The sequence below is a fragment of the Panthera uncia genome, chromosome B1 (genome assembly GCF_023721935.1).
Source record: "Panthera uncia isolate 11264 chromosome B1, Puncia_PCG_1.0, whole genome shotgun sequence".
In the NCBI taxonomy this organism is placed as follows: domain Eukaryota; kingdom Metazoa; phylum Chordata; class Mammalia; order Carnivora; family Felidae; genus Panthera; species Panthera uncia.
Window position 1 is genome coordinate 130,363,373 of NC_064811.1, and position 20,239 is coordinate 130,383,611.

At 35.5% G+C, this 20,239-nt stretch overlaps 1 protein-coding gene across 2 annotated transcripts; it reads left to right on the plus strand.

Annotated features, from left to right (window-relative positions):
* Nucleotides 1-337: 337 nt before the first annotated feature.
* TDO2 (tryptophan 2,3-dioxygenase) lies at nucleotides 338-19,445 on the plus strand. Of its 2 annotated transcripts, XM_049632337.1 has the most exons (12): nucleotides 340-526; nucleotides 745-850; nucleotides 2,668-2,758; nucleotides 4,982-5,052; nucleotides 6,846-6,973; nucleotides 8,249-8,435; nucleotides 9,685-9,792; nucleotides 12,727-12,838; nucleotides 14,329-14,386; nucleotides 15,872-15,951; nucleotides 17,028-17,118; nucleotides 19,091-19,445. In XM_049632337.1, exons 1-12 carry the CDS (start codon nucleotides 492-494, stop codon nucleotides 19,242-19,244), a joined length of 1,221 nt encoding a protein of 406 aa, XP_049488294.1. In that variant the 5' UTR covers nucleotides 340-491; the 3' UTR covers nucleotides 19,245-19,445. The 2 variants fall into 2 exon arrangements, with proteins under 2 accessions (XP_049488293.1, XP_049488294.1); XM_049632336.1 differs by lacking the exons at nucleotides 17,028-17,118; nucleotides 19,091-19,445 and having other exon boundaries at nucleotides 338-526; nucleotides 15,872-16,298.
* The last annotated feature ends 794 nt before the right edge of the window (nucleotides 19,446-20,239 follow it).

A 20,239-nucleotide genomic window follows, 5' to 3' on the forward strand; every position in this document is an offset into this window, starting at 1 on the left:
TCTCCCAGAGACACCCAAGTTCAGCTTTTGGCTTAGCACTCGTAAGAATATAGAAATATGAGACTGGGAGAATAAATAACTTGTTTTTTACAAGCTCATTATATTATATATCCTAAAATGTAATGCCAAATGTTTTATTGGAATAGAGTAATTAAATGTCTTTTAAAAAAATAGCCTCCATTGCTTTATTTAATGTTTGTTATTTTGGATATAAAAGCAGAACTTAGCTAGTCAAATGACCTGGTTTGGCAGAATATTCACTTTTTTTAGCAAACAAACTGGCCCCCACACAGACCCACACTAAAGTTTACAGAGTTCAGCTTCTGTACCAGTTGAAACTAGAGCCTACCTAAGAGCACAGAGAGAAAACTGATTGGCTGATGCAGGGCGAGGAGGATATATAAAAGGCCTCTGTGGAACATCTGGGAAGGTCAGTGATATCACCTGTTCAGAGTCAAACCTTGGAGCTTCTCAGACGGTACATTTTCACCATGAGTGGGTGCCCATTTTTAGGAAACAACTTTGGGTGAGTATTTACCTCTATTTTAAGTATGGTTAGGCACTTAGAAATGCCAAGTAAGAATGCTTCAATTTCTGAATTTCAAATGCATTGAAAATTGTCGCCCATATTCTCTTGTTAGAAAATCAACTTTAAAAACAGTAGGAGAATTTTGACTACTCATATTGTTAGTTATTACGCTGTCTCAAGATCTCCTGTTTTCTCCTCACTTATTTAATCTGTAGATGTGCTTTTAAAAAATTGTCCATAGAAGGCAGTGAAGACGACAAATCCCAAACCGGTGTGAATAGAGCCAGCAAAGGAGGACTTATCTACGGAAGCTACCTGCATGTAAGTGGGAGAGCCCTTACAGTGTTCAGCCTCCATTGTTGGGTGCTAAATTCCACAAAGTGACATTTTCATGTTTTGGGATTTTTTGTGTTTTTTTTCTCTCAGTCACCAAAAAGTTTTCTGGACCTAATGATATCCCTTTTCATGGAATGTACGCCTTTTCAGCTTTTTAAAGAATAATTCAAGAGACTCATATGTGAAAATTCACCTCTCTGGCAGAGATACAATAGAAGCAGAGGACATTATCTTGAGCAGAAGAGTGTAAATGATAAGATAAAGTGTAGATAACTGGCAGGCATTTCACAACTTGTGTAAATAAGACATAGTCACTAAATCCCAGCCTAGGTAATTGCGAATGTATCCAGAAAAATTTATTTATTAAATCCTTTATCATAAAGTAGAAATGTTGAAGGTACATGTTTTCTTGAAATCGTTAGTAAATGAAAGAGGGATATTACAAATGAGGTCTTTGGCAATAAGTCTGGGGTCAATTTACAGCGTGTTTGTCTTATATATATATATATATTTTTTTTAATAGACTTTATTGACAGATTGGTTTCCATACAATACCCAGTGCTCATCCCAACAAGTGCCCTCCTCAATGCCCATCACCCACTTTTCCCTCCATATTTTTTAAGAAGTGAAATATTTAGACCCTGTGATGCTTTCATTGATGGGTTGCTGAGGATGAGCTGATAAAGAATGTTAAGATCTTCTTAGAATAGGCTCTTTAGGGAACAAAAGAGTGGAAGACGAACAGTGAGCTCAGCAAGTGACCAAATTTTTATCATACTCATTTCAAGAGGCAGAGGGATATGATTTCTCAGTGAGTGTAATGGTATTTTTTATGATAGAATCCTACCAAATATAGTTTCTTCTGAAGAGAATAAAAATCATAAATTTAACTCATTCTTTATAAGACTCATGCACTGTTGAAAAAATAGATTGCTTCCTGAGAATTTGGGAACTGGGGAATTTTTTTTCAGTATCGTATTCTACTTTTTAAAAAAAAATTTTTTTTAACGTTTATTTATTTTTGAGACAGAGAGAGAGAGAGCATGAACAGAGGAGGGTCAGAGAAAGAGGGAGACACAGAATCTGAAACAGGCTCCAGTCTCTGAGCTGTCAGCACAGAGCCCGACGCGGGGCTTGAACTCCCGGACACCGCGAGATCATGACCTGAGCCGAAGTCGGACGCTTAACTGACTGAGCCACCCAGGCGCCCCTACTTTTTTTTTTAATGTTTACTTAATTTTGAGAGAGAGAGTGAAAGAGAAAGAGAGAACGCAAGTGGGGGAGGGGCAGAAGGAAGGGGACAGAGGATTTGAAGGACTCACCCTGACAGTAGTTTCAGTACAGCAAGCACAATGTGGGGCTTGAACTCATGAACCCACGAGATCATGACCTGAGCCAAAGTTGGATGCTCAACTGACTGAGCCACCCAGGAGCCCCTTGTATTCTACTTATTAAAATTAATAAAAAAAAACAAGTTTTACAATTTCAAAATTAATCCTTCTTTTTTAAAATCTTTTTTAGCCTTATTGAAATATAACTGATGTATAACATTGTGTAAATTTGAATTATATAACATGTTAATTTGACACACATATATTGCAAAATGATTACAATCATAGCACTAGCTAACATCTGCATGGCGTCACATAATTACCATTTCTCTTTGTGGTGAGGACATTTAGGACCTACTCTCTTAGCAACAGTTTATTAACTATAATCCCCATGCTATATATTAGATCCCCATGATTTATCCATCTTATGGAAGTTTATACAAAATTGGTCTTTCTATTTTTTGTTTAAAGTTGGAAAAGGTTTTGAACGCACAAGAACTTCAAAGTGAAATAAAAGGAAATAAAATCCATGATGAACATCTTTTTATCATAACTCATCAAGGTAAGTTGAACAAAAGGTTGGACAGTAACTATTCCACAGGCATTTCCCAACAATAATGAGGAAACCTACAATTCTTTTAACTATAAGATGGCTAAAGACTAAAAAATCACTTCTGTTAGAAATCCTTGAGAATATTTTACTGCCAGGTAAATTCTCATAAGGCATCCTTCTAGGGTTTATAACCGTCTTTTTTATGTTTTTTTTTTACTGTTATTTGGATCAGGGAGGACTTTCTCTTTTTCCTAAATCCAAGGAAACTTTCTGTCTCTTGTAATTCACAAAAAAATTGCAAGCTAACAAGTTACTATTTTTCAACTTGGAACTTTAAAAAAACTATTTTCAAGAAATAGATCACTGAAATGTATTGTGACTTTACATAATCGTATATAAATCTGGTACTAAATGTAAATGTTAAATATGCCTAAAATGTATGTTTATTCTCTCCAGACTTCTTACCTCTGGGCAGTGGCTTTTAACATAGGAATCCATGACTTTGGGAGTTTAGAAAGTCCCTGAACTCTTAAAATTGTGTTCAAAATTTCATGAATATGTATCTTAAAGAGGTCCATGACCCCAGAATATTAAAATTTACTCTAAGATTGTTGGTGTCATAATATTGTCGAATGTCTGACCATGACCAACGACTCATGGTAGCCGGTGCCCCATTTCTAACCATGCTTCTTTTTCCTACCAGTTCTTTGTATCTTTTCCTCAAATGGTTGTTTAACTGGCTGGTTAAAATGAGCAAGTCCTCAGAATGAAAAAATAAAGATGGAAAATAAGTGGCTTGATATGTTGTTACTTCTCCTGTTTTCACGTTTACATTTTTATTGGTGACTTAGGCCAAGACAAAATCAGTAGAAGAGGAATTGTGGCAGGGTAGCACAAATTTGGAGACAGAAAATTGTTTAGAATCCCACCTCTACCATTATAAATTGTGTGACTTTGGTCAGGTGTCTTGACCAATGATTCTACTTCTCTGTCTATAAAATGGAGAGAATGACTTTGTCTTCTTGTTCATAGAGTTCTTGTGAAGACGAAATGAGTTAATGTGCCTTGAGCCCTTAGCCCAAGGTATGGCACATAATAAGCATCCAAAAAATGGAAGTATCATTATTTGATAGGGAGACTTTCCTTCCATCCTTCAGCTACAACATGTGGTCAGTGGGTCACAGAACAAGCCACACAAAATAAAACTTGAAAAAAAGATACAGAAAACGATTAATAAACATTTGATTTGTTCTTTGTCCAAATATGAAAATTAAATCCCTGAATGTCTCCTTAAATATAATTTAAAATTATAATTTGATTCCTCTAATTAGTACAGAAATATACCCTTTACCCAAACAATAGCACCAAATAGAATGCACTAGGAATCTCTAGGATTATTGATATTCTATACTCATGTAACAACTACACTGGCTATTTAATTCATTTATTCATAAAATAATTAGCCATGGTTTATCTTATGCCAAGCCCTGTCCTAGGTACTGAGGGGAGTAGATGAGTATAATGAAGTTTTAGACCATTCATGAGCTTGTCCTCCCATAATATTCTAAGCCTCTAGAAACAAAAATTTTGTCATATTCATTAGGTTAGTGGCCATTAATGTCTCAGTTTATAGATGGAGCTGAGTATCACTGCTTTTCCACACACCTTCAGCATCTGAACAGGAAGTTAGAATTAGATTGTGTGTTATATATTAAAAGACCTAGACAACATATTTGTTGAGAGAAATCAAAATAATAATAATGAATATGAAGCTTGCAGATAAAGTGACTGGCATATTAAAACATCAAAAAAAGAAGGCTATGATAACATTATGACTGATACGCATTTTTAGCATAAAATAAGTCTGTATTGGCATTTATTATTTTTAAATGACATTTAATTTTATTTTTTTTTAAATTTTTTTTTTTAACGTTTATTTATTTTTGAGACAGAGAGAGACAGAGCATGAACGGGGAAGGGTCAGAGAGAGGGAGACACAGAATCTGAAACAGGCTCCAGGCTCTGAGCTGTCAGCACAGAGCCCGACGCGGGGCTTGAACTCACGGACCGCGAGATCATGACCTGAGCCGAAGTCGGCCGCTTAACCGACTGAGCCACCCAGGCGCCCCAACATTTTATTTCTTTTTCAATGTGTTAGCCATATCTTTCATGCGATTCTGGTCAAGAAGTGTCCCATAACTTTTCAATTGACAATGATTTTTCTCGTTGCAGCTTATGAACTCTGGTTTAAGCAAATCCTCTGGGAATTAGATTCTGTCCGAGAGATCTTTCAGAACGGCCATGTGAGTTATTATATCACAATATTAGATTTATATATATATTTTTTTGGAGAATGTAGAAAACTACTGTTAATTAGAAAAACTGAATACTAACGAGGGAATTATTACTTAGCAGAAACATTTAAAAAACTTTTCTGAGTGGACACGAATGTAGTGATACTTTCCCCACGCCATTGCTGCCTTCCAGCTACACATGGCTCTAAGGGTCCTTTCAAATTTCAGTTTCAGGCCCCTTGTTTAGAACTTGATTTTTTTTCCCCCTTAAAGAAAGTTGTTATGTATGATGGCAGATTGCCAATATAGCTAATATAGATCCTTTAGTTAAAAGGTATCAGGATTGTATTTCTTTTCTTTTTTTTTTTTTAATGTTTATATTTGAGAGAGAGAGAGAGACAGAGGGAGAGAGAGAGAGAAAGCATGAGCAAGGGAAGGAGGGCAGAGAGAGAGGGAGACACAGAATCCAAAGTAGGCTCTAGGCTCTCTGAGCTGTCAGCACAGACAGCGATGTGGGGCCTGAACTCACAAACTGTGAGATCATGACCTGAGCCAAAGTCAGACGCTTAACCGACTGAGCCACCCAGGTGCCCCTCAGGATTGTATTTGTAATGAATATTTGCTGTAGAAAGATAGGAACAATGATGAGGAAGTGAAACAGTAAGAAAGGAAGAGGCACGAAGAGAGTAGTAGAAGAAAGAAAAAGAGAAAAGAGAAGAGGAAGAAGGGAATACAGAGGGAAAGCCTGGAGAGGCTCAAGAGAGGGAGGAGAGCAGAGCAGAGCTGAAGGGCACTTCTCCACCTCCCAGCCTGCCTCTTGCTCCCACACACCTTCCCGAAGCAGCACACAGCCTGAGGTCCTTGCCTTTGAGCCCCCGCTCCTAGAGAACTCTGCACAGACAGTACTCTTCTTACACATATGTATACAATTCCCATTTATGTTAATGACAACTTCTGGGCCCTCAGTAAAGAGCAGATTTGTCAAGGTGTTGCTTAACCCTAACACAGAAGTGTCCATGTTTCTTTGACCTGTATTTCTAGAAACAAACTAAGAGAGAAATTTACTTTGAAATCATTGGACATTGGGTTCCAAAATTGACTTCTCACTTGCTTCCGTATAATTTTCTATTTTATTTTTTTAAATTTTTTTTTTAACGTTTATTTATTTTTCAGAGAGACACAGCATGAACGGGGGAGGGGCAGAGAGAGAGGGAAACACAGAATCGGAAGCAGGCTCCAGGCTCTGAGCCATCAGCCCAGAGCCCGACGCGGGGCTTGAACCCGCAGACCGCGAGATCGTGACCTGAGCCGAAGTCGGAGGCTTAACCGACTGAGCCACCCAGGCGCCCCTAATTTTCTATTTTAAAGAAAGACTAATGGGAGTGCCTGGGTGGCTCAGTCGGTTGAGCGTCCGACTTCGGCTCAGGTCACAATCTCATGGTTTGTGGGTTCAAGCCCCACGTTGGGCTCTGTGCTGACAGCTCAGAGCCTGGAGTCTGCTTAGGAATCTGTGTCTCCATCTCTCTTTTCATCTCCCCCACTCACAGTCTATCTCTCTCTGTGTCTCAAAAATAAATAAACGTTGAAAAAAAAAGACTACCGATTCCAATTTTGCACACAATCTTTGCACACAACTTATAGTTGCTATTCATATTCAATATATATGGATGGCAAATGTTAATTCCAGTGTTCCTCTTTAAAATAGAGAGAAAGTTAATAGGAATGCACTGTGGTTTGTAGTCTATCTTGTATCTTCTAGAAATCAGAACCGATTACTCGATGTTTCATTTCTTAACTCTCAGGTTAGGGATGAAAGGAACATGCTTAAGGTTGTTACTCGAATGCACCGAGTGGCAGTGATCCTTAAGCTACTGGTGCAGCAATTTTCTGTTCTGGAAACGATGACAGCCTTGGACTTCAATGATTTCAGGTGTGTACATGTGGCTTTGTAATAATGCAGCGCGGTTTACCTTTCCATTCCAGTGGGGTAAGAAGAGAACATGTGTGCCATGTGCTGTGTGAGTAAGGAGCCCGTCCTCCTGACCCTGCGTCACTATAAACATGCAGGGATCTTAATCTCAAAGCATTTGAGAAGTTATTAAAAATAATTCATCACTCACTTTTACATATGGGCACAATATTATGATCGCTTAATTTCAATTCATTATTTGTGCCCTGTTTTTATCTCAAAAGAACGTTACACTTGATCTTAGCCAAAAGGCCAAGAAGCCACTGCAATGAATTTCAGACAACTTATCAAAATGGCTAACGTGGCTGATACAATACATACAACTAAATTAAAAAGAAATTAAAAACTAAAAATAAAAGAGAAACAAGAGTTGATGGGATGCCTGTCAGCAAAACTGTCAGTTTAAGTTATGAATTGAACTATAAATGTTAGCTCTGCATTTCCAGGCGGCCAAAGCCATATTTATACTTTTTAAAAGGCTTTTTCATGCCAAAATTTGAGAAGAGATTTTCTTTAAGAGTACCAGGTGAATTTAATGATGTAATAGGCTGTCTCCAACATGTGTGACAGTCAGGGGTTTAAAAATCCCTTGTGGTGGATTTAAAAATTTGAAGTCTTACAACCAATTAGATGAAGGAAGCTTAGAAGGATGGAAGAGTTTGGGTGGTTGTGGGGTGGGAGTAAGAACATTTTTTGATTGCCTGTTTTGTGTGAGGCAATATCTCATTTGTTTTACTGGTAGGATCTCGTTGGTATACTTAATACTAGGTAGTGAGATCAATAATAACATCCAGGAATATAAATTTTAAGAGGGATTATATTTATAAAGAATCTTTCAGCGCTATAGAATAAAAATATTGTTCAATGTACACCTGTCTTTACCTTAGGAAACAAATTGGTACACAAACACATAAACATATATGTATCTATACGTGTGTGTGTTATATATATATATATATATAAAACACACACACATATATGCCATTTCCCAAACGATATAAACATGCCATCTTTAAATTGATTAACTGACAGCAACAGTGATGTTTAGGTAGCTCAGTTTTCTTTCTTTGGGAAGATCAAACCCCAGGTCCAACTCTAGGCAGTTATGTGTTCTCGGTGATGTCCAAGAGAGTAAAACTAATGATCTCTCACAACAGAAGAAAGCATTACAGTGATTTATAATGTCAACTCCTGTCATCTTTCTTTTCTCTTCCCTTCCTCCTTTTATTCTCAAAGAGAGTACTTATCTCCAGCCTCAGGCTTCCAGAGTTTGCAATTCCGACTGTTAGAAAACAAGATAGGTGTTCTTCAGAGTTTGAGGGTCCCTTACAACAGAAGACATTATCGTGATAACTTCAGAGGAGAAGATAATGAACTGCTACTTAAATCCGAGCAGGAAAAAACACTACTTCAACTAGTGGAGGTACATGCTCAAATACTGTCTCTAAAGTCTCACTCCCCACATCTTGTTAATTGCGCTTCTGCTACATCGAAGTTTTAAAACTCAAAGGTTTTGTCACATTCATGGTAAATAAGAACAGAAAGACTTTAAAGGAATGCTTCAACTCAAGTAATTGAAATATTTAAACTATTAAGAACTCCCTTGAGAATTTCAGAAATATTTATATAACAACTCTATGTTAATATTTAATCACCTTCTTATCTTATAAAACAATTCCTTTAAACAACCCTGCTAAACAACATTTAACTAGCTGATTTTAACACCGAGTGTAGTTAATTATTCAGTGAGCTTTATTCTCTAAAATATTCCATTATTGAAAAGTTCCACAAGTTGTGTGTTTTTCTCAATTAAACTAAATTACTAAGAGTATAATCTTCAGAATTTGTTCCTTTCATATCTTAATTCCCCATGGGTCTATAAAAGGTCTTGAGGGATTACTGTTTTTTCACAAGTAAATTATTAAATAAAGATTATATGGTCTTGATTTCCTTCACAAGGGTTTTTCCTTTGCAAATTAAAAATTTCTTTTAGTGACTTACACTTTGCACACTGATCCCCTGGGTATTGTAAATGTGGACTTAGGTTAATATAGTATATATAACTCCAAATAACAGCTCATAAAGATACGGAGGGAAAGAGTCACAAAGTTAATTTCAAAACCAAAAATAGGTCAGATGAGAATCCATAGGTGCACAAATTTTGTTTCATTTCTACATTAAAAAGTCTTGTATATGTAAAAAAAAAAAAAAAGTTTTGTGGACTCTTAAAATAACTGAGTGTTTAGTTGATTTCAGATTTCAAAGTTGCCTAGATACCATGCTCCTACATTTAGAAGAGATCATATGATATGCATGTCATAATTCCTTCATATCCTAAGACATAAGGTATTTTGAGAATAAACCAGAAGACTTCATTAAAACAACATTTAGATATGTTCATAGACTTATAGAACAAAATTGGAATTTCTGTAATAACACATTTCTTAATAAATACAGAGTAAATATTATTAATATGATTGCTTTAAAGATTAAGAAATGAAATGTAATAAATTGCTATTCATTAAATGAATAAATTTAAGGGAAAGAGAAATATTTATATACAAAAAACTTATGACATATTTCCTATTTCAAGTTCATAATTGTTAAGTACAATGTATTTTATATATTTGAAATTTTATAATATATTTACTTAAAAAAAAATAATACTTCAGGCGTGGCTGGAAAGAACACCAGGTTTAGAGCCACATGGATTTAACTTCTGGGGAAAGCTTGAAAACAACATTCTCAAGGGCCTGGAAGAAGAATTCACAAGAATTCAGGTATTTATGATGCCATAAGTAAATATATTTACTACAGATGAAGTATTGAAAATTTTATTTAACAAATCCCTAATTTTCTTTTAAACGTTCATTTTTCTTATATTCTTTTTCTTTCACAAATGCATCTACACAAAATATATTACATGGTTGATTTTATTTTATTTATGTACAATAGAAATTAAAGTAATATGTTCATTCTGGGCAAGATTTTGTGTTTGATAAATATATAAGATTAATAGACCTTTTTTATTTCTATCAAAAATTTCATATCATGACCAATTCTAGACAGAAGTAGGCTCACAAAAGACCGGTCAACCAAAGATATCCTGGGTCCTTCTTAACTGCTGTCAGTTACAAATTTCTTTCACTTGAGAAAGATACTGTTGATTCCTCATTTCCCTCAAGCTACAGCCCCTCTGCCACCGTCCTCTCTTCATTACTAAATTTCTTGAAAGAATTATTTCAATTCTATGTCTGGAGAGGCTGTATCTGGAGAAGCTATATCAGGTAGTGCTTACAGCAGGGACGTTGAAATCTCATTGTATGGGTTCAAGTCCCACCTTCACCTCTTAATAACTGTAACATTGAACTTCTTCTGTTACTTAACCTCCCTTTGCTTCACTTTCACTAATGGTAAAACAGAAAATAAGAGTATCTACCTAGTAAAACAGAAAATAAGAGTATCTACCTTGTAGAGTTATTATGAGCATTTAATTAGATTAATATTGGTAAGGTATTTAGAACAGTAGTTAGCATAATTATTTCTTTTTCTTTCGTCTAATCCTCAACCCAGACCAGTCTATCTTCTTGTCCCATCATTCACAGATGGCCTCTAGGTATGTAAATTCAATGGCCATTTTTAATTTACTTGATCTCCTAGTGGCATTCAATAATAATGACTACTTATTCTTACTTGAATATTTTTTCCCCCTTGGATTTGGTACATAACATTCAGTCTTCCTTTAATTCTATGGCCCTGTTGTCTTGATTTGTTTCCTTTATTGGCTCATTTTTCTTTCTCAGACCTGTGGGTGGTGGGATTTCACAATGTATTGGCTTAGACCCCTGTATTCTCTCTCTACTCTTTCCCTAGATGAACTCATTTATACCCACTGTTTCAATAGTTATTACTATGCCAATAACTCCCAAACATTTATCTCCAGCATTGATATCTCCTTTCATTTCAAATTACATATTTGACACCTTACTTTATAATTTCCTCCTAGTCCTCTCAAAAACATAATGATAAAACCAAACTTAAAAACAATTTTCTCTTCCTTCCTCTCTCATGTCAACTTAGTCTTCTACAAGTTGAAGAAGTTGTTCTCTTATAAACCATCTTGTTTGTCCAGTCTGAAATGTACAATTGATCTTTGGTACCTCCCTCTTGCTCAATCACTTCTTCAAGTTATCACCAAATCCTACCAATTTTACCTTCTAAATAGCTCTCAGATATCTCCATTGAATGTACCACCACCAATCAAGTGCAAACTGCTATTACTTTTCACCTGGTCTTACAATATTCTCTCAACTATTCTACACTTCTCCCCAGTATGACTCCATCCCAATCTATTCTCCATACTGCAGTTGAAACAATCTTCTCAAAGGGCAGAACTGATCACATTTTGCTTTTGCATGAAACCTATGTCTCCCTATTGTTTTTAAAATGAAGATAAACGTCTTTAACATAGTCTTCAAGGTGTTTTCTGATCTCATGTTGTCCAACCATACTGAATTTCCTTAAGTTGAATTTAGTTCTTTGAATTTACCACCATTTCACAGTCTTTTTATATGTTTTTCTCTGGGCTTGGAATATTCTTCTGCAGGTGACTCCTTCCCATTCTGCAGGTTGTGGCTCAAGGAAAACTCCTTCAGAAAGATCTCCCCTGACCTCCTCATTACTATAATTAATCATGGCCTTATGCTTCTCCTGTATGCTACTATCAATGTTTGCAATGTAATGCCCAGGTGACTATTTGTGTGTCTTATTCCCATCAGATAATATGCGCATGAGATCAGGGAACTCAATTTTTTAAGTGTATTTATTTATTTTGAGAGAGAGAGAGAGAGAAGAGAGAGAAGGTGAGGGGCAAAGAGAGAGAGGGAGAGAAAGACAATCCCAAGCAGACTCCTCACTGTCAGCACAGAGCCCAATGCAGGGCTCAAATGCACTATTGTAATATCACGACCTGAACTAAAACCAAGAGTCAGACACTTAACCAACTGAGCCACCCAAGCGCCCAAGGAACTCAATTTTTACTCACCTTATCTCTATCACCTTAGCATGACATTTACTAAATAAATGAATAATTAACTGACAATCCTGTGCCTACAAGTTCTTACCACACGAGCCATCATTCAGACAAATGGAAAATAATTGAGTTAACTAATTTTTGTGTCCGCTCAATTAATTGAGTTGTAAGTAAAGCATTTGTTGGAGGCAGAAGAGTAAGAATTTCCTGAAATGAATCAATAGATATCAAATGAACAAATATCTGAGGGTGAAAAGTATCAAAGAAATTATATTTATAAAATACTGAGTATAGAATATTAGTAGAGCTAATAGTTTTTCTGACTGGAAATTCTTAACTTTTCCTTTATTTCCTTTCCTGTGATAAAAAACTGTTGTCTAAAATTAGATCATTACCGACTACTCGTAGTTACTTCCGGTTTTGCCCAATCTGAGTCCATTTCTCATGATATTGATGAAAATCTCTCATGAGGTTAACAAATCACGTAAACTTAAATAAAAGGATAGAACCAGTGAGTGTCAAGAAGACCCATGTCATAATTTGTTGTGATATTAGATGTTAGGATAAGTTTTCCAAGTATACCCTTTCTGCTCCTGGTGAGTCTATTTCTCACAAAAGATGTTTTCCAAAATAAGAATCTATGATCTCTCTTGGGAATATTAATGCAATATTTCTCCTAAAGGCTAAGGAAGAATCGGAGGAAAAGGAGGAACAAATGGCTGAATTTCAGAAACAAAAAGAGGTGTTACTCTCCTTATTTGATGAGAAACGTCATGAACATCTCCTCAGTAAAGGTATTTTATTCTAAGGATCCTTTTCCTGGAATGTATGACTGTGAGCTCAAAATATCAAACCTCATGTGGGGGAAATAAAATGAAAATTTTTATTCCACTTACAGAAACAAGAACTGGGTTCATTTTATCTGTTACAACCTTATGAAGAAGTTCACATGCTCAGTTCATCTTAAAGACTTTAGTCAGAAGCTTTCGTAATATGCATCAGCCGCCGCTGGATACCAAGAGAAATTGAATATGAGTTTGCAATTAGTTCACAGCCTAATAGAGATGGAAATGAAGACAATCGGTGTAATTGTAAACAGTACAGTAGCAGCAGGAGACCAAAAGAATAACTATTGTGAGGGCTGGGGTGGCTTGCCAGAGGAAAGAAGTTTCCCAAGCAGACCAGGGAAAGCACATATTTAGCCCCTCTGGCATAATTAACATTGGGCTATTATTTTCTGAAACCAATTGACCAGTATAATCAATACTTTCATTATATAACTCTTTTATATGTTTAGAATTTTTGTGTTCATTTGTATTTGGACCTTTTATTATAAAGTACTTATAAGCCTTACAAGTTATGAACTTATATAAGTGATATATATGTATATATATATATATATATATATAGGCAGAATAGAAGTAAATATTAATTTTTATAACATTAGTATAAGGCATACGAGTATATGAAATTAGTATGAAATTCTGCAAACTTAAATGTTGTTAGGCCCAGTTTTCTATAAAACCTCTGTAAAGAATAGCAAAATTTTGTTTTTCTGCCGATAGAGCAAAGCCTTTTATTAGAGCACACATATAAGAATTTGTTTTAATGTTTTACTTTACTTTTGAGAGAGAGAGAGAGAGAGAAAGAGTGGGAACGAGGGAGGGGCAGAGAGAGAGAGAGGGAGGCACAGAATCCGAAGCAGGCTTCAGGCTCTGAGCTGTCAGCGCAGAGCCAGATGTGGGACTGAAACTCACCAGCAGCGAGATCATGACTGAGCTGAAGTCAGATGCTTAACCAACTAAGCCACCCAGGCACCCCTATGAGATTTTATATAATGGTTGTACTCCTTGAAGCTGAGTCATTTTAAGTAATCTAAGTGATTTTAAGTGAATCAGAAAATTACTTTCAAATGAACCTCAGAATGAATCTTATTTAACTTTTTTAAAAGTAAGTCATTTTACGATTTGACTTGAAAAATAGATTTATTTTATCATGGAAGTTAAGTGTTTTCTGTATCAAGTTTTCCTAATATGATATTTAAAGGTTTTGAAAATTTAAAGTGCATATATATTACATATATATTTAAAGTGTATATATGTATAATATGTATAACATATGTATTTAAAGTATGTATATATATATGTTTGCTTTTTAAAATCTAAGGAATAAAAAATTTAAATAAAACTTTACATTTAAAACTTAATTATTTAAGGTGATGACCAAAATTAATATGACTGACCTAAATTTCTCATTAAATTAAAACTTGCTATGTATCTTACAGGTGAAAGAAGACTGTCATACAGAGCACTTCAGGGGGCCTTGATGATATATTTTTACAGGTAAAAGCAAATTAGAAGGGTAGAAGCAGAAATTGAGGAGTGGATACAGATAACACAAAAAGTATAAAGCTTATTTTTTCAGCAGTCAATTCAATATGTAGCTATGCCATTTATTTCTATTTTCTTCACATGTTCTGTATGTTTTTTATTGTAAATGTTGTTAATAAATATTTAGAGCATAAAAAAAAAAAGTATAAAGCTTAGGTGCCTGGGTGGCTCAGTTGGTTAAGCATCTGACTTCGGCTCAGGTCATGATCTTGTGGTTCGTAAGTTCAAGTCTTAAGCCTGCTTCAGATTCTGTGTCTCCCTCTCTCTGTCCCTCTCCCACTCACACTCTGTCTCTTTCCCTCTCTCAAAAATAAGTAAACATTAAAGCATAGAGCTTATAAATTGCAATCATAGTTTTAAAAAGTCATTTAGTTTGGGGTAAAATTTAGAAAATAATTGTGAAACTTCACTAGTTTTTTTCTTTTAGATAGTATGAGTATAATTTTATCCCTATAGTGGGCAGAAATATACATATATACACACACTAGTTAATTAAACATCTTTGTAATTAAATTCCACAATACATCATATGACGTTAAGTGTCCTAAAAAGCCAAAGTGTAATCTACCTCAGAAACTCAGTCATAAAATGTGTCCCATCATTACACAAGGTTGTGGAGTTATTCCTATCTTATGAAATTAAAAAAACAAGTGGGTAAAGTGAAAACACCTTTATAAATTGTTCTCTTTATCCTGCAATTTCAAGTAAAATTGTCTTCACTGTCTGAAGTGTTTGAGGTTTCCCTTAAATGTCCACCTACTCCCATAACATGTGTATAAAGGCCTCATCTTCATGTGTCATAACTTAAATGTGTCAGAACAATGGAGAACACACTAGCAAACATTAAAAACAGCAACAAAAGTAAAATCTCTGTTTACTGGGCCTCTTACTTGTATTTATTTGATTTTTTTAATCTTAAATTCATTTCTTCAGAAATATCAATAAAATCTTTGACTCTTTTCCTAAATTCCTACTAAATCTTTGCCATTCAAGTTCACGCCTTGGAAGCAGAAAATGTACTGAGATTTGTTGAATGATTAGAAGAAAGGACAAAAGATATAGATTAGAGGAAATAAAGGGCAGTTTTTGTTTTTGTGTTTTGATATCTTTGCCCAGAAGAAGTTTTTGAGTGGTATTAGCTGGTGAATCTGAGATAGTGTATATTTACCGTTTAATAAGAATCAATGTTAGCTGTGACTCTGACTGGTTACTTCATGTACATTATATGGAATATTCTAGACTCTTTACACAAATGCTGTAAGATGAGCAGTAGTATCTTCATTTTTGAGATGAAGAAACTAAGACTGAGTAATCCAGAGCTGCTAAAGCTCTTAAGAGGCAAAGTTCACATTTGTTTCTGGGGCCAACAGATTAGAAAACTCCTGCCCCTCTGAACACCCTGGATTTGCTTCAATAGAGTTATTATTTCTCCTTTAGGGAAGAGCCTAGATTCCAGGTCCCTTTTCAGTTGCTGACTTCTCTCATGGACATAGATGCACTCATGACCAAATGGAGATGTAAGTCTGCCCACACCTCCCAACACTACCACCCAGCCTCGATAATCCTTTTCCCCATCCTGTTTCTTTACTCCTTTTCTCTGTCTGCTCCTGTTCCCACTATCTTTTCTTTCCTCCTTTGTGTGGGAATGAGGTTTTGTTTTTTTTTTTTTAATCAGCCCGAGTTCGTTCTTTCTTTCTTTCTTTCTTTCTTTCTTTCTTTCTTTCTTTTTCAAATCAGCCCAATTACTCTCTTCCAGGGCCATTTACCTGGTACACAGAGCAGGCACAACACCTAGGGCCCAGAGTACCTTTAGGGGCCCATGAAAATGTATTATTTAATAATCAGAAGAAAAAGTTAACTATAGGTTAAAAGAAGTGTCTTAATATATAACCACAACTTATTCAGCTTTAAGCCAACACAATTTTAAAATATAATTTTATACACATGCACATATATACATATGTATATGTTCATATATACAGGCATATGTGCATGTGTGTATATATACGTATATATGTACATATGTACATATATATGCACACATATACATATATACATATATGTATATACATATATACATATATGTATATATATATGTATACATACATATATACATATATGTATACATACACATATATACATATATACACATATATACATATATACACACATATACATATATATATGTATACATATATATACATATATATATGTATATATATACACACATATATATATGTGTGTGTATGTGTGTGTGTGTGTGTGTGTTTCACGGAAGAAGGGACCCATGCGTGAAGACAAAAGTGGCAAGAGCTCCTGAAAGTCATAATGCGGCCCTAAGCTTCCCTATTGTGTTCGCAGGCTAAACATAATGATGGATGGAGTCATATGCATGTAACCTGAACCAAGTGGGGTGCCAGGCAACCTACAGGTTTCATCTGGCTCTCACACGTAAACCTTCCATATGGCTAAGTGATGATAAGGTGTGAACCTTTTCTCAGAAGCAGTAATCATTACCAGCCCCTTGTTTTTAGACCATTGTGGAACTAAAGGCAGAAAAATATCCATGGAGTTAATTTGTGTGTTTGCCTAGATAACCACGTGTGCATGGTGCACAGAATGCTGGGCAGCAAAGCTGGCACTGGTGGGTCCTCTGGTTATCAGTATCTGCGCTCAACAGTCAGGTAAGATGGGGAAATTCACCTGCTTTTCTTGGTGGAAGTCACTGATATTTTGTTTCTCCGCATACATGTGCATTACCTAGGAAATGTGATTCATACTTGCTCCCATCTGAACCGCTGACAACACATTCATGCTGGCTAGATTAAGGTATTCCTATTAGAGAGGTCGTTGTAAAAATCCTTAGTCCTGGAAGTTCATCCTGAGATGAGATGGGGCAAGGTACCAGTGGCTGCATAACCTGTGAAGATATGAGGGAGTTCATCCACATAGGAATGTTTTCAACTCATTCTGGCCCAAGTTTGGACTAGACTCAAACACTTATCATTCATTCCACTAATGTCCTCGTGCCCAGGTGAATGACACAGTGAAAAAATAGTTTGTTCCCTGGTATGACTATTTTCTAAAAACTATTTCCATCTACTCCAGAGAGTGCCCAGAGAGTATTTACAAGAAAAGGGGTCAATATTTATTTAGCACTTAAAACATGCTAGAGAGATTTCTAGGAGATCTGTGTTCTTAACTTACTTAATGTTCACAATATTATAGATGGATGTAGAGATAGACATATATGAAAACAGGGAAACTTGCAAAGTTCTTTGGGAAAGGAGAATCAACTACAGAATAAATAGATATTCACATTTAGTCCCCAAAATTCTTTATATTGTACATGGCTTTCATCCCTATTCATCCCTATCCCAATTTCAGATTGACAAGTTATAAAACATGCATGTTCAATTTTTCATCATTTTTATAAATTTTCACTTTCCCTAGGAATAAACTCTAGACTAAAAGATTTATAAGATTCATAGGTTTGAATTTTCACAGTCCTTACAATACCTTCTCTTTCCCTGGGGATACATTCTCTAAGCATGAAACAGAACATGATTGCCTGTAGGACATGAACCCCCACATCAGTGAGTGGTGGGAATAATTAACACAACTAGCATTTCTAGCGTGTCATGATCTCATTATGTCTTTACAAAAGCCCAGTCAGAGGAAGGGATTGTAGTTTTTATTTTACAGAGTTAGGGACCAAGACGCTGAGGTTTAGACAACTTGTCCAAGATCACACGAGTTGCAAGTGACAGAGCAGAACTTGAACTCTAATTTGACCTCAAAGGCAAATGCTCTTCTGCTATAAAACTGCAACAGTTAGGGCCGCCTGAGTGGCTCAGTCGGTTGAGTGTCCGACTTTAGCTCAGGTCACGATCTCGCGCTCCATGAGTTCAAGCCCCGGGTCGGGCTCTGGGCTGATGGCTCAGAGCCTGGAGCCTGCTTCCGATTCTGTGTCTCCCTCTCTCTCTGCCCCTCCCCCGTTCATGCTCTGTCTCTCTCTGTCTCAAAAATAAATAAACGTTAAAAAAAACAAAAATTTAAAAAAAAAATTAAAAAAAAATGTCAGTATTAAAAAAAAAAAGCTGCAACAGTTAAAACGTTTGACACACACAAGAGCTATTATAAATGTTAAAACCACATTTATAGACATTTATTATGAATCTAAGATGGTACTTCAATTTATTAATCCATTCATGTCAGTTACTTGACAGCTATTTGGCAGATGGAAAATATTTTCTGATGAACAACTAAGAATTTTGTATGTTTTCATTTTTTAAAATTTTGCATACCCTCCTTTAAAAGTCAGACACAAGAACACACCCTTATCTTTATGAAGGTAGCATGACAATCATAAGACTAGGTTTTAATCTGAACCAACTTGGTCAGGATCAACGAAACATGTAATACTGTTTTATGGCATGAACTTTGGATATGGAATGAAAATAAGGCCATCTTAATGATTATACTCCTTAATTATATATATGTATATGTTATATATAATACATAAAATGTAATTTATAATATATAAACATAATATTAAATACTAATTATGGCAAAAAAATCATGAAATTTTTTTGTTGAAAAACTTTAAATATTTCATGTCAATGAATCTACATCTGTATATTTGTGTTTTTCCAGTGACAGGTACAAGGTATTTGTAGATTTATTTAATCTTTCAACATATCTGGTTCCCCGACACTGGATACCGAAGATGAACCCAATTATTCATAAATTCCTTTACACGGCTGAATATTGTGACAGCTCTTACTTCAGCAGTGATGAATCAGATTAAACTCATCTCCAAATCTATGAAGACATCGATTTCTCAGTCTGTGTTTTTTAAAATTTTCTATGAGTTGTCATGATACATCAAGACTCCTAATGTAATATATGTATATATATATATAGGTAAGCATTGTGGTGCTCTGATTCAATTCTGTAAATAATTTTATTAACTCATTTTTGTAATAATGAATTAAAGAAATTAATTCAGCTGAATTGTAACATTGTACGTAGAAGGTTTTCCTATTAAAACCTCAATGTCCCCTAATAATTACACCTTAAGGTAAACCATTTAACATAATAATCATTATCTCATTTCGTACTTTAATAAGCTTGAAACTTCAGCAATTTCAAATACTGTGTGCAATAAAATGTGTCATTCTACACAAAGAGTTGTACAATCAAAAAGTTTAAGAGATATTTTGCCATATATTGTTTTGGAAACATTGCTCGTATTTATTAGGACTCTCGATGACCAATGACAGAAATCTGAAGCTTGCCCAGAGGGGACTTGGCAATTACTCCACTAACTCAAAGGATTGAGAGGAGCCTGGGGATGCATCCAGTTCCTGGAGTACCATATTCCTGGAACTTCTGAGGATCCTGTGTGTCTCATCTCTTCTTTTCTGTAGGTGTTGGCTTTATTCTTCCCTGTTGTAGGCCAGCTCCTTCCTCGGGCAAGGTTCCTGCTTCCAGCACCTCTAGACCAGAAAGGCAAAGGTGCTTTCCCCAGTTCCAGTGCTCGTGGTCTGGGAGGTATAGTCAACACAGGATTGAAGTGGACATGAGTGATAGTTCCCTGAACTTTCCAGAAGAAGGGAGGAGAAAATAGACTAAACAGTGATTCAGTTCATTTCTAGTAAGTATTAGACCAAGAGTTTAGATCAGACAGGAGCTGTATTCTTTTTCTATATTGGCCTGGATATTGGCAATACTTAGTTAAATTTCTTTTATGAAGGGAGTGCAAAATATTATCAAAGGAATTTAAATGCCTATCAGCCTTGA